Genomic DNA, 12,249 nt, shown 5'->3' on the forward strand with positions numbered 1-12,249 from the left:
AGGAATGGCTGACATCCAACTGCTCTAACAGTGAAAACCCTGACTGGCTGAGATGCTTCCGTGTGTTCTGCCACCCGACTCGCCATATGTTATGATCACCAGTTAGACACTCATACCAGGAGACCTTTGACTCCTTTGTATATTTATATATGTTGGAACTCAAGGTGTGGTTGCTCATGTTGACCTATCTTTGAAACAACTAGCATTGTATAAGATGGACACAATTGTGTCCCACATTGTTCACTTGCTCTCTGTCTCGCCTACAAAACCGAAGAACTTAGGTGCAATGATAAGACACGGCGTAGCTGCCAAACATTACACCGACACCCAAATACCACATTTTCAATTGTTTAGGTTTAGCACATAGTTGTGTTAAACACATAACTATGGGCTGCACTTTAGATACCTGTAGGCTACGAGGAGCTAGCAGCTACACAACAGCTGAGCTAAAACGACACATTACACATTTAAGCATATCAAATAATTATAGTTGCTCATTACATACACAAAGTTGCCATGGCAGAAGTCTGATAGAAAGTATTCAGTAACAAACGTGTCCGCATCATTCGACTTTCTACAACATGAGCTTGACTTAATCAATTATTGGGGCCACCAGGTGTGGTAAAATTTCAAAATACTATTGATAAAGCATCCGCCATACGGGTAGTATTTTTCTAGTATTTGTGACAATATAAAATATAAGCATATTTAGTGGAGTTTGAGTTATTTGTGATATTGCTAAGGGGTCCCCTACCCTAACAACACCCCCCAGTGGACCACAGAGGCTAAAGAGACTATCATTGACCTCAAACATGACTTGTCCTCCGCTACTTGACTATTAGCTGACCTTTTTCTTAGATGTTTTTAAAAGTGATAGTATGACTAACACAGTCCTTTTTCAGAAACAGAAGGGGGTGAGTGAGGGTGGATACAGACTCCTTGGAACAAAATCGACAATAATCCGACTCTGACACATTCCATAGTTTTAACGTTTTTACCGTGGGTAAGAAGTTATAACTACATTTTAATTTGAAAATAACGATTTTACACATCGATAGTAGTTAAGTAGATCAAATTTAGAATAGGGAGGAGGTAAGGGTGAACCATGTATAGTCTTTGATTTCACTGATATGATCAATACGGTACAAGGGAAAAGGTACGTACTGACTTGTGTTGACAATCACAGTGGTTGGCCGGAAGCAACAACAACCTCAAAAGAGGATGCAATATCAGTAATTAAATGACTTGTGAATGACCTAGTACCCCGACATGGTTTCCCCAAAAAGATTAGGTCAGACAACGGCAACCATTGAAAAAAAATAAAAATACTCACTTAGCCTTGGTCGAAAAGGCTTTCGGACTAGAACACAGGTTTGGTGTACCATCCTGAGTCCCAAGGTAAGGTTGAAAGGATGGACCAGAACATTAAAAACTAATTGGCTAAAATCTGTGCACAGACCAAATTTAATTGGATTGACATGTTGCAATTAGCGTTAATGATCATTCGAAGGTCCGTGAATAAAACTGTTTTACCGCCCTTTGAGTTTTTCACCCTATGAGCTGCATACAGGTCAACCCAGGACCAGCAGCCGCCATGGAAGGAGGACTCAGCGTAAAACCAAAATGGTATTTTACACAAAAAAATGCAGAATTTGTGTGCCAGTTCTTCTGTACAGATACGAGGATGACAGCCCGCCACTCCAGATTCCCTTCCGCCCGCTGAGAGGGTCAAGATCTAGGTCATCAAACGCAAGTGGACGGAGCCCAGGTGGACTGGTCCCTTCAAGGTCGTGGAACGGACGTCTCACGCCCTTCGACTAGCTGGTAAAGGGGACACCTGGTACCACCTCTCCCTCTGCACTCCTGCTGAAGAACCTGACAGATCACCAGCGGATGTCATTGCTGACATAGCCACTACATCTGCCCCACTCGACCCCCCAGCAGCGCCTTTTGAGCCTGAGGCATCTGAAGAAGAACGGGAGCAGAAAACGACTCATTTTTAGTGTGTGTTACCGAGGTAACACACATAAGGGGTGATTGTGCTAGTAACCTCTCCCCCTCTAGGTCATAGAAGAGCGAGGCTTTAATTACACACACATAATCCTACAGCCCAGAAGACGACGCTGAGAGAGAGATTTTCTACCTATATTACTCTTTTTAACTTCTATATTGTATATCCTTATTTGAGACCAGCCTTTATACTCGAAGTTATCCAATTTCTCTTGCTTGTTTTCAGCATAACTACATGTGTCGTTACATTAAGTGAAAAGTTTGATGTTTATCCCCGTTTTGTTACCTAAATTACTCTGATATTGATAGACGAAAGGCAGGATGTTACACCCGGTAGTGTTCCCTGACGGACTGGTGCTTGGGCGTGTTCTACTGTTTTTGTGTCTCAGTTCATCCTTCCTGACGACAGTGACTGACAAGTGTCTAAGAACATACAGCGGACTTTAAATAGACTGGGTCAAAGGGGATAGCAAGACTTATTTTTTGACCTGTGCAGTGTGATTAATTACGGGGGACACAATAGCTATTACCGTGGTAATAACCTCTATATTTGTTACGACTCAACCCTGAACCATTGGTGTCGGATGCAGACAACATACTATGGTAAGTGGTGCCCATCGTCCCTTTTATGTTGTTTTGGGGGTTGACCTGACTGATACAGACTCTAAAGGAATTATTAAAATTAATGTCCTTGAGAGGGCGTTAACTACCTCTACACCCTCTGTAGCACCTAAAGTACCACCCCACCTTGGTGGTGTTTCAAAGGCTCTCACATCTGTGCGTGCTAATGACATCACCACCGAAGGCCTGGTAACTTTGACCTTAGGAGCGGGTACAGGTAAACCTGTGGCTCAGGTGGATGCCAAAACCTGGGTGACTGTGTTGCTTGTTCCGCTGGACGTCCTTTTCCCCACACTTACCCCGCCCCTTTTAAGTTGACTGACATAAATGGCTCAAACTGTCTTATTTCCTTGTTCTCTGAACCCACGCCACCAGGGTGTGATTTGTTGGCTAGTGTGTACCCTCCTGTTGACAATTCCACCCGACTTCTTCCATTTGTGGCCCAAAAGCTGAATTACACGTGTTTTCAATTCAAAGGACCCTCTTCGTCCCCCAACAAATTGGGTGACATTAACCCTTCCTGGTGCACCACACTGATAGATGGCTCAAGGATAGGCCCTTGGGCAAGAGCTGACTTATTCTGGTGTTGTGGGAAGCACAGATTGTACATTAGAATATGGTTGGACTGGTGACCCCACTCACCAAATTAACACCCCTTGGAACTCCTGTTCCAGCGGCCTCTCTAACTCCCCGCCGCCGTTGAGACTAACCAACCTGACTCGTGACGCCGTTGAGGGACTTGCTGAACAACTTGCCCCGACCTCCCTCAGGGCCGTTCAGATCCGCATAGCCCTTGACCGCATCCTAGCCAAAGAAGAAGGTGTGTGTGCAATGTTTGGTGACCAATGCTGTACCTTCATTCCTAACAACACTGCCCCCGATGGCTCGGTCCAGAGCGCCTTAGAAGGCCTCAGAGCCTAAGAACTTACTGAAGTTTCCGGTGTCTCTGACCCCTTTAAAGATTGGCTTCATAACACCTTTGGCAGGTGGTCTGACCTAATTAAGTCGGCCCTGGTCTCCATTGGAGTTTTCTTGGCCGTCATAACCTCATGCGGATGCTTTATTGCCCCTTGTGCTAGGTCTCTATGCACCCGCATCATTGTTAGAGCTGTCAAAGGTCAACCCCACCCTGGTTCTGGGCTTGCTATGTCACTGAAGGGGGTCAAGCATAGTGGTGACTTTCAGGGACTGTTAGTTTCCTTCCCTGACAATGACGACATTGACGTTGACTCCCTCCTTCTCTCCCATGTAACTATGGTTTGATTGTTTATCAATAGCTTGCTCGAAAACCAAAACAGCACCTACTTTAATGTAGGGCGTGCTTTAGAGGTGTTGCTCTCGTAGGAGAGATCTTTTGGATAAGATCTGAAGGGGGATTGTGGATAATGCATATGTTTAAGAGTTATTTCTTTATTCATAATCATGTTTGAATCAGCTCATATTTTTCCATGTATACTCTGTATACCAGTTTCTCTTTGTCTTCAGATTGCCTGTTTAGACAGGGTCGTAAACCATCAGGAATGTGAACACAACCCCCAAGTCTCTCTTCTTATCAGTGTTGAGAGGAGGAGGAGGGGGGGGGGCTTTCTTTGTGTGAAAAGAGTTGCTTTTTCCTTTGGAATGCCAGATCAACTTGGGCTGCGCATTCGTATGTGTTGTTCGAGGCTGGTCTCTATTCTCAAATATTTGACAATAAATTACAAAATACCTATTCTGTGCTTGGTGGTACCTTTGAGTCAGTTTATATGTCATCTAAGGAACTTGGGACTGACCAGCGTTTTACATCCCACTTGGAGGAACATCTGGTCAAACGCAACACTACCTTCTTAAATAAATCTGTTTCTTTTTTTCTACCATCGATGCACTTCAAAATGTTCTGTTCTTTTTAATTAGTGAAGCAAATAAACAGTCTACTCTTCATTACAATTGTTGCTGTTTTTATTGAATGGTATCTGCTTCCCAGTTATATCCTGCCCAATGAGACTGGCACATGCGTGATACGAAGGGTCCTCTCCGGCTACAGACTGAAAATTTACAGGGTTATTCATTCAATATTTCCATAATTTTTTCCTCACAATTGAGTGATTCCATCATTTTAACTCTGCTTGATCTAAAAATGAAACTGTTACTGCCTACAACAGTGTATTTTTTCGATTTATTTTAGTGTTTCTCAAAGCCAGAAAGTTGCCATTTGAAGTAACTAGTTTTGTGTCATGTCTGTTATCTGGTTTTTTTTCTACACAATTGAACAACTGAATGAACATCCTCCAAGTCTGGTAATACCATATTTTCATGTCAGTGGTTGTAGCAGCAATGCTTATGCAGTACACAGGAAATACCACAACACACAGAGTAATACCGTATTGATTCTCAAGTATTTGGATGAATGTGGAAAATAAACAATAAATATTAGGTTATAGTGTAAATGTAACATGATTTAGAATCAACAGTCATGTATGTGCACACATGTGGTGCTCAAGCACCTGCCCTTTTGCTCTTCGAGAGAAAAGTGCCCTTTTCTGCTGGAATTTTTTCCATTTATTTAACAATGAAAGCCATCAATTCCTCTCAAAATGTTTTGACATCTAAAGAGCATATATTTGAGGTATTGTAAGAATTCCTCCCCAAACTGTTTCACAGCGCTCACAAGCCCATAATGTAGTGTGAGCATCAGCACAAATGACTGCACCCTACAGTACACCTCCACCACGCAGCATCAGGCAGACAGGTGGTCGCTGAAAACAATACGTCGTTACTGGTCCAACGTTTCCTGAACAAAATAGAAAAATAACTCACAGCCTCGTCCAGCTGTTTACTGACGTTTGTAATGTCAGTGTTTCCCACACATTCATTTATTGTGGCGGCCCGCCACGAAAGAATTAAGGCCGCCACAAATAGATATTTCTGGAATTTTTTTTTTTTTTTTTTTTTTGTCCTGTCCAGCTTCTCAGACAAATCATATAGTTGATGTAGATGCCCATATCGGCTGTTCAGATTTACTTTACAAAATAGAAGTGTAGGATCAAAATTTTTGGAGCTCTTTGTTCAGTGGATCAGATGTTTGATGATGAAGCTTTGTGTCTATCTACCACCACTACTGTTTTCTGTTTATTTGTTACTGACTTTGGCAGGACACCTCTGCGTCTGTTTCACTTTATGTTGCTGGTAAATAATATGGTTGTAGTAGTAGGCTAAAGTTAAATTATTTAGTATGCACTAAAGGGGCAGAGCTTTAAGAGACATTTTAGCTTTGATATTTTTATAAGATATATTTTTTGTAAGAACCACAATTAATAAATATATTTCAGTGAATAACTTATTGTTCAAATCTGTATATAAATATGTACATAAAGTGTTGTAATTATATTGTAAAATGGATGGATGGATGGACGTTTAAAACAAAACTGTTATTATTAATTAGTAAGTATACATTTTTTTAGCCTTTTTAGAGAAAATCATATCATTGTAGTAAATTATGCAAATTACTTGATGATGTCATGTAACCACGCCCACAGCCACGCCTATAGCCACGCCCCCACCGCCATAGGTATCTTGGCAGTTTATGGGAAACACTGAATGTTCAATATATGTCAAATTTTCTGGAAAAATTATAAATTTTTATAGGGATGTCCCAACACAACTTTTCCACTACTGATACAATGCCGATATTAGAGCCTTAGCAATTGGCCGATATTAATCTGATACAAATCATAGTACCGGTACATACTTTTCAGTCATTGATCATGATCAAATTAGTCAGATAACGATAATAGCTAACCTTATGACCAGAGTTATGATTTTGAATTTGTGTTTTGGCAACACCTGTAGTGGTCACAATAATTAAATTAGGCTAATGACGCAGTAAGTTCAATGATGCTCACACGTTTGTTACTGAACACTTTCTAATTCGCTTCTGCCTTGAAAACTTTGTGTGTGTAAGTAATATGCAAATATAATTATTTGATATTTGATTATATTGACAAATGTGGTGTTTTGAACTGCACTATTATTCCATTAAGGACACATACTGTACTGTATATGTATGTCTAGATTGTGTGCTATTGTGTGCTTAGCTGTTGTGTGGCTGCTAGCAGTTGTCTATATAGCCTACCATGTTTATTACCTTTTGTAAATGACTTCACTAAAATACAGTTAGATGTTGATTGGCTGTCCATCTCTGCACAAGGAAACACAAAGCAGGAATGCTTGTATCAGAGCTTATATCGGAGATTTTACATGCAAGCTGATATCATCCGATACTTGTTTTTATATCAATATCAGATTGGGACACCTGCAGTTTTTTATTTTCATTACAAATTCCTGTTAAATCAATTTAAAAAACAAAAAACTAACAAAAAAACATGTTAATACGCTGTGTCCAGTTTGAACAAACATCCTTGACAAGAGAAACATCATAACCATTGAGCTATCGATCCTAGGAGAAATGTAGCTGAGCAGGCAATTATTTTAACAAAAGTTCACTGTTCTAGAAATTACATCAATTCACAAGTTTAGTTTCATTTAAAACCGTAATTGTTGAGATGAAAGGTGGGTCTTAACTTAAGCAATGACAGTCAGGTGAGGTATATTGTGAGGTTATTAACCTGTATGAAGTAACCCCCCGCCCCGCTGCAAAATTTTTTAGTATGACTTTTATAGTTTTTAAGTTAATACAATTTTGTTGTTTTACATTAACAAGTAATTAATGCGTTATTAATGATAACTAGACCCCCCACCTATGTAAAAACCTCCCCAAACTTGTCCCATTCGTTTGTTGTTGCAAAAATTGTTGGTCTATTATAATTTTTAAGTTATTAAGATGGTGTAAATCAGGGGTCACCAACCTTTTTGAAACCAAGGGCTACTTCTTGGGTACTGATTACTGCGAAGGGCTACCAGTTAGATACACACTTAAATAAATTGCCAGAAGTAGCCAATTTGCTCAATTTACCTTTAACTCTGTTATTATTAATAATTAATGATATTTATCTTTGTGGAAACACTGATCATCTTAATGATTTCTCACAATAAATATATATAGAAACAGATAAATATCAATATGCAACACTTTATTTTTATATTTTCTCTAAGTGCACATTTTTCAAATTGAACATTTTCAAATGATCACTTCTAAGACAGCCTTGTGAAATCACAATATCCCATTTTAACTAGCTAGCCACTAACATTTTTTTAACAAATCATGAATTACTTTGCACCATGTTTGTACAAATAATATCTCATGTAAAATACAAAAGTAAACTCTCAAATTTTTAAATCATGTCACACTTTGAACTGGACACCAAATCTGTTATCTGTTTCTTTGTCAGTTAGTGGGAAGCCTGGCATTGCATGCTGTTAACTAGTGTGTTGTACTCTGGTGTGTAACTTGACACTGCAACTCTGAGTGAGTCTTGCAGATGTGCATCAGTGAGGCGTGTTCTGTGTTTGTTCTTGATGAAGTTCATGTCAGAAAAGGCTGATTCACAAAGATAAGATTTTTCCTCATTGTTTGCGGAACCTTCTTAATCTTTTGGACATATTTTCACAGCAATCTGGCCTTAAGCTTAATTATGATAAATGTAAAATGTTAAGGATCGGAAATCTAAAGGGAACGTCCTTTCGAATGGAATGCAAAGTGCCTGTTTTGTGGACAGATGGACCAGTTAACATACTTGGTGTTGTTGTCCCAGAAAATCTGGAAGATCTAGGCTCAGTAAATTATGATAATCGACTAAGAAAGCTGGACAAAATTATGCAATTATGGAAAGGGAAATCCCTAACCTTGTATGGTAAAATGTCTATTGCCAACTCGTTAATTATTCCTCAATTTATTTATTTGTTTTTGTCATTACCAGCTCCATCACAAAACTTTTTTAAGATTTATGAGCGGAGGGTCTTCGATTTTGTCTGGAACGGCAAACCAGAAAAGATTAAAAGAAAGGTTTTGTACAAAGAGTATGAATATGGGGGCTGGAACTTCTCAACCTTGAAGCTATGTGTCTGTCTTTAAAAGCATCAATTGTTCCAAAGATGTATTTAAACATTGAGTGGTACACAAATGTCCTGTTGGACAAAAAACATGTACTGTATCAAAAGAAATTGTATCCTTTTTTACAAGTGATGCCCTCCCAGAGAGTCTGCTGGGAAACATGGCGGGGTTCATAAAGGAAACAATCCACTCATAGTGGTGTTTTCAATTTTATGTGCCAGAAAAAAGAGACGATATTTTGCAGCAGTTAATATGGATGAACTCTAATATTGTAATAGATGGAAAGCCTTTCTTTTGGAAAAATGTGTTTGAGAGAGGAATCATTTTTGTCAATGATATTATCAATGAGAATGGTAAAATTATGAAGTATGATGAATTTAGAGCTATGTATGGTGATGCTTGCTCAAGCTTTTCATTTTATCAACTAACTGGAGTAATTGGGAAATGATGGAAACAAATAATTAATTATGGAACTACTAAATTATTAGTTTGTAAACCTTTAATAAGAAATTCTAGTTGGCAAAAAGGAACTAAAATAAATAGAAAAATATATAATTTTTATTTAATAAAGAAATCTTTGAAGGCTGCCTCATACAACACAAATGGAAAATGGGAGGACTTTTTTGACTGCCCGTTGCCATGGGATGCCATATTCAAACTAATCTATAAAACCACTATCGATGTGCAAAATCGTTATTTTCAAATTAAAATTATTTATAACTTCTTACCCACAGGGAAAATGTTAAAATTATGGAATATGACAGAGTCAGATGATTGCCGATTTGGTTGTCAGGAGCCTGAATCCACCCTGCATTTGTTTTGGTATTGTCATATTGTGCCTTTGTTTTGGGTGGAAGTTGAAAAAATGTGTTTAAGGATTGGTTTGTTTATGAAGCTTAATGTGGTTTCTGTTATTTTAGGAGAGTTCATTGACAATCATGATTTAGTCAATTTAATTATAGTACTCTGTAAAATGTTTATTTTTAAGGCCAAAAACAGATATTCACTTAGTATTACTTTCTTTAAAACATTTATTCAGTATTTTCTAACTTTAGAAAGTTACATGGTTGAAAACGATAATAATGCCAAAAAACATTAAAAAAAAGATGAGAAGTCCTCAAAGGCTTATTTTGAAAGTATAATTATGTTTATAGATTATATCATATCTGTTGTTGTGTTCCCTAATTTGAGTGACCTGGACATAATCTGGACTGTACATAAATGCTTATTTTGAAAATGTAATTTTGTTTATAAATTATATGCAATCTGTTGTGTTCCCTAATTTTTTTCTGTGTACATGAATGAAGGTGTGTGTTGCTGAGTCCGACTTGGACATTATCTGGACTGGGCCTGGTTTAAAAAACCCTTTAAACAAATCTAATTTCATTGACAACCTGGTCTGTTGAAGATGAGGCCCTTTTTTAAAAAATAAAATAAAATAAGATAAATAAATAAAAAACATTTTCTTGGATAAAAAAGAAAGTAAAACAATATAAAAATAATTACATAAAACATAGTAATTAATGAAAATGTTAGTGGACCAGCAGCCTATACAATCATGTGTGCTTCAGGGACTGTGTCCCTTGCAAATGTGTTGTCTATGTTGTGGGAACCAGAATATTGGTAGCAGAAAGAAATAACCCCTTTTGTGTGAGTGGGTGTGGATGAGTGTGCATGGGGGGGGGGGGGGGGGGGGGGTTTGGGTTGATGCACTGATTGAAAGTGTATCTTGTGTTTTTTCTATGTAGATTTAATTTTTTAGAACAGGCCCGCGGGCGACTCATCTGGTCCTTACGGGCGACCAGGTGCCCGCGGGCACCGCGTTGGTGACCCCTGGTGTAATTCATCTGTGTGAAGTTGGACACAACCCTTGTCGAAATCGCCCCAAACTGGTCCAGAACATCCCAAGGTTTTCCCAAAATTTTTGCAGCACAAACGGAGCACAAACGACTGGGACTCGTTTGGAAAGGTTTTGGCAAGGTGGGAGGGCTGGTTATGAATACTGAAGCTTTAATAACTTAAAAACTATAATAATTAGACATAAGATTTTTGCAGCACAAATGAATGCAACACGTTTGGGATGATTTGGACAAGGTGGCGGTTGGATGACGTTATTAGCCAGAAAATATATTGTAGAATAGCTTAAAACCATAAAGGCGCAAACTAAAAAATGTTGCAGCAAAAACGACGCACAAACAATTGGGACAAGTTTGGGGCGATTTGGACAAAAGGTGGGGCGCAACTTCACACATGTGATATATTATTAGTGTGATGCTGCTTATATGCTTTAATCATCAGAAAACAGTTTAAAAAAATGTGTGGACAGTACACCTTTTTTTTTTTCATTAAGTTTGATCATTTGAGTTTGTATTGGTGCTGTCACATTTTTATCATGATACTATTTATTATTTTATGATGGGTGACCTTTTTTCTGGTTTGAGCACCAAACCCTTAAAAATGTATGTGCACATTTCTGAGAATGTGCAATCTGGGTTAAACTGTCATAAATTTGCCCAAACTTTTAATATTAGAGTTTGCATTGTGCTTTATAATAATGAGACAATGATGTTGTGTCTGGAAAGCAAATGGACCCAAACTGTCAAATGAAAGACAGTTAGTTTGGTATGGTAAAAGTTGTTGAAGCTGTTTAAAAGAATTGGGACATAACATGGAGTTGGACATCACTGACATGGCTACAGCAAATGTGATTACTGACCTGCTGATGTTTCTTTTCTTTCAGGGTGTGGAGGGCCTTGCAATGACTTCAACTATCATCATCATCATCATCATCACCATCATTAGAGTGGTCGTAAAAAACACCATAATACAGTCCCTAGGGGCCGCACATATCAATGCACTTAGCACCCTTTAAAGCTCTGAATGACGTCACCGCGATAACGACGTACGTGTGCGTTTTGCTTTTAAATAACCAGCTGGCACAAATCCATATTCAAGAACAATTAAACCACTGAGGAGGAAACGAGGACGTCCCTGTCGTGCATTTCGGTTATGTTTACACGGAAGTAAAGCATGGCCATGCTGCATCATCATCATCATCATCATCATCATCATCAAGCGTTGTTTGAATCGAGCACGCAGCTGTATGAAAACAATGACGTCATCCGCAATAAGTCCTCGTGCAGAACACTACACCAATTTTTTTTTTAAAAGCTGAAAATGAAGAATATGACTATTTACCTGCCGTTGTGTCGGATGATGCTACTGTTTTATCCATGGCTGCGAGAGAAAGGGGCCAAAACTAGCTGCAGTGATTCCGCTATACAGCTTCGATGGCCTTTTTCATCGGCGAGGGATACAATTTCTACCTCAGCATGCAGCAAAAGGTTCCAAATGAAGGTCGAGAGTTGAGTGAGGATGTAGGAGAGAGATGCTGACATGCAGTACCCAGTAAGCATGCACTGACCGTGTGACGCACTACAGCCTGGAAATGTGGGGAGTCTCTTTGGAACTTTCATACATATATTAAAGGTGGAAAAGAAAAAAAATAATCGAATGAATCGAGATTCTTATTTTTAATGATTCTTCATCGATAAAAAAAAATATATATACATAAAAATATACAGTACTGGCTTATTGGCGTGTTGTTTTATTCTATTGCCGTACTAACT

General features: G+C 38.7%; 1 protein-coding gene across 1 annotated transcript in view; it reads right to left on the reverse strand.

The window, feature by feature from the left end:
* map7d2a (MAP7 domain containing 2a) overlaps positions 1-12,067 on the reverse strand; it is a 53,575-nt gene extending 41,508 nt beyond the window's left edge. The window contains exon 1 of the mRNA XM_062047645.1: positions 11,819-12,067. Coding sequence (XP_061903629.1) covers positions 11,819-11,855 — 37 coding nt within the window. The 5' untranslated portion in view covers positions 11,856-12,067. The remainder of the gene's footprint in view (positions 1-11,818) is intronic.
* Between the last annotated feature and the right edge of the window lie 182 nt (positions 12,068-12,249).

The sequence above is a fragment of the Entelurus aequoreus genome, linkage group LG05 (genome assembly GCF_033978785.1).
Source record: "Entelurus aequoreus isolate RoL-2023_Sb linkage group LG05, RoL_Eaeq_v1.1, whole genome shotgun sequence".
Classification (NCBI taxonomy): Eukaryota; Metazoa; Chordata; class Actinopteri; order Syngnathiformes; family Syngnathidae; genus Entelurus; species Entelurus aequoreus.